Source organism: Oryzias melastigma, linkage group LG14 (genome assembly GCF_002922805.2).
Source record: "Oryzias melastigma strain HK-1 linkage group LG14, ASM292280v2, whole genome shotgun sequence".
In the NCBI taxonomy this organism is placed as follows: domain Eukaryota; kingdom Metazoa; phylum Chordata; class Actinopteri; order Beloniformes; family Adrianichthyidae; genus Oryzias; species Oryzias melastigma.
In genome coordinates this window covers 22,469,763-22,471,274 of record NC_050525.1, presented here as the reverse complement: position 1 = coordinate 22,471,274, position 1,512 = coordinate 22,469,763, and the positions used below count along the sequence as shown (strand labels likewise).

At 37.1% G+C, this 1,512-nt stretch overlaps 1 protein-coding gene across 2 annotated transcripts in view; it reads right to left on the bottom strand.

The window, feature by feature from the left end:
- The window catches only part of acsl6 (acyl-CoA synthetase long chain family member 6), a 44,856-nt gene that overhangs the window by 8,082 nt on the left and 35,262 nt on the right, over window positions 1-1,512 (bottom strand). For both annotated transcript variants that reach the window (XM_024265743.2, XM_024265744.2), the window contains one exon: window positions 106-240. In XM_024265743.2, the coding sequence (XP_024121511.1) occupies window positions 106-240 (135 nt within the window). The remainder of the gene's footprint in view (window positions 1-105; window positions 241-1,512) is intronic.

The following is a 1,512-nucleotide window of genomic DNA, read 5'->3' as shown; positions in this document are numbered from 1 at the left end:
GTATTTGCATGTGAGGAAGACATAATTACACAACAATAATAATGCTTTTTAATGAAATTATATCTTACATAGTGTCCTTCTGTAAAACGGACTGTTTTTGTTCACCTTGTCATACATGCGGTTGAGAAGTCGAGGCACCACGGGGAAAATGGTCGGTCGCAGGGCCTTCATGTCGTCTGACAGGAGTCGAATATCCCCCTGATAAAACCCAATCCGCCCGCCATGACAGTAGACCACAGACTGTAAAGACAGACAGAAAAAGACACTATTCATTTCTGTTTATTTCTTAAAAAAAATGCATTTTTGTAACCAGCTCAGAATCATCCCTAATGTGTGAACTCTCATAAATCTGCAGGTGTTTCTGGGACACACGGAAATGCATTTTTCAAATAGTCCTACTAGTTGTCACACATCTGAGTGGGTGAAATTTGTTCTCCGCATTCCCCGGGGGAGCGGTGAGCTACAGACACAGCTGCAGTCCATTTGGTGGTTTAACCCCCCCCCAAGGCATTGGGTCCCACTTCTTTGGTAGGACTCGACCGTGGATTTGTTCTCACGACCTTCCAGTTTCAGGGCGGACACTCTACCACAAGGCCGCTGAGCTGACGACGCACTTATAAATGTGACAGCTGGCATTCCCACTCTCAAAAGCCCCTCGTCAGCAAAAAAGATGGACTTTGTAGTCGACGAGTTTTATTTCCAATGTGATCTGAAAGTGGGTTTAAGATATCTGAGTTATTATTACTGCACCATGCTGGATAAAGGAGAATCAAAGCTCGTTACTGACACTAATTCCTGTGAGGATGAAGAGATTTAAAAAAAAATCGTTCTTTGATTGTGAAAATGCTAGATAAAAAAGCAGCATAAAAAATGTTAATTTAATGGGAATTTCATGTAATCTTACAAAAAACTCTAGAGATTTAGAATAATATTATAACAAAATCTAGAAATGTTTAAAACCTAATTTAAATATATATTTTTTAATGAAAGTAACATGTTCAGGTTCATAAACTGACTCAAATACTTTTTTATCAACCAACCAAAAATAGATATTTTGAAAGAAAATAAAAATTATGTTATTATAGTGATTTATTTTTAGTTCCTTGTATTTGTTGCTTAAAGTAAATAGCAACTTTTTTTTATTTAATTCCTACAAAATAATTACTTCTTTTCAGAAAGAAGAAAACATAATTTCTACCCCTTTTATTTAATGAATAAACCCACTAGCAGCAACATTAGCCGTCAAAAGAAAACCGTGAAGAGTTTTTGAAATAAAAGGAAATGGGTTCACTATAGTTATACCGTTTTTAGCCAAAATAATAATCAATTAAAAAACAAAAAACTGGAGACAGTTTTGGCAAAACGACAGGAGTTACTTAGAAATTTGCCTCTGGGTTGTTGGCGGGACTACTGGTGCGGCGTAAGTTTTCATTTATTTTCCATCATGCCTTTGTTTACACTCTGTCCTGCTAGCTTACAGCCCCTCACAACCCCAGGCTAACATTAGCGGTG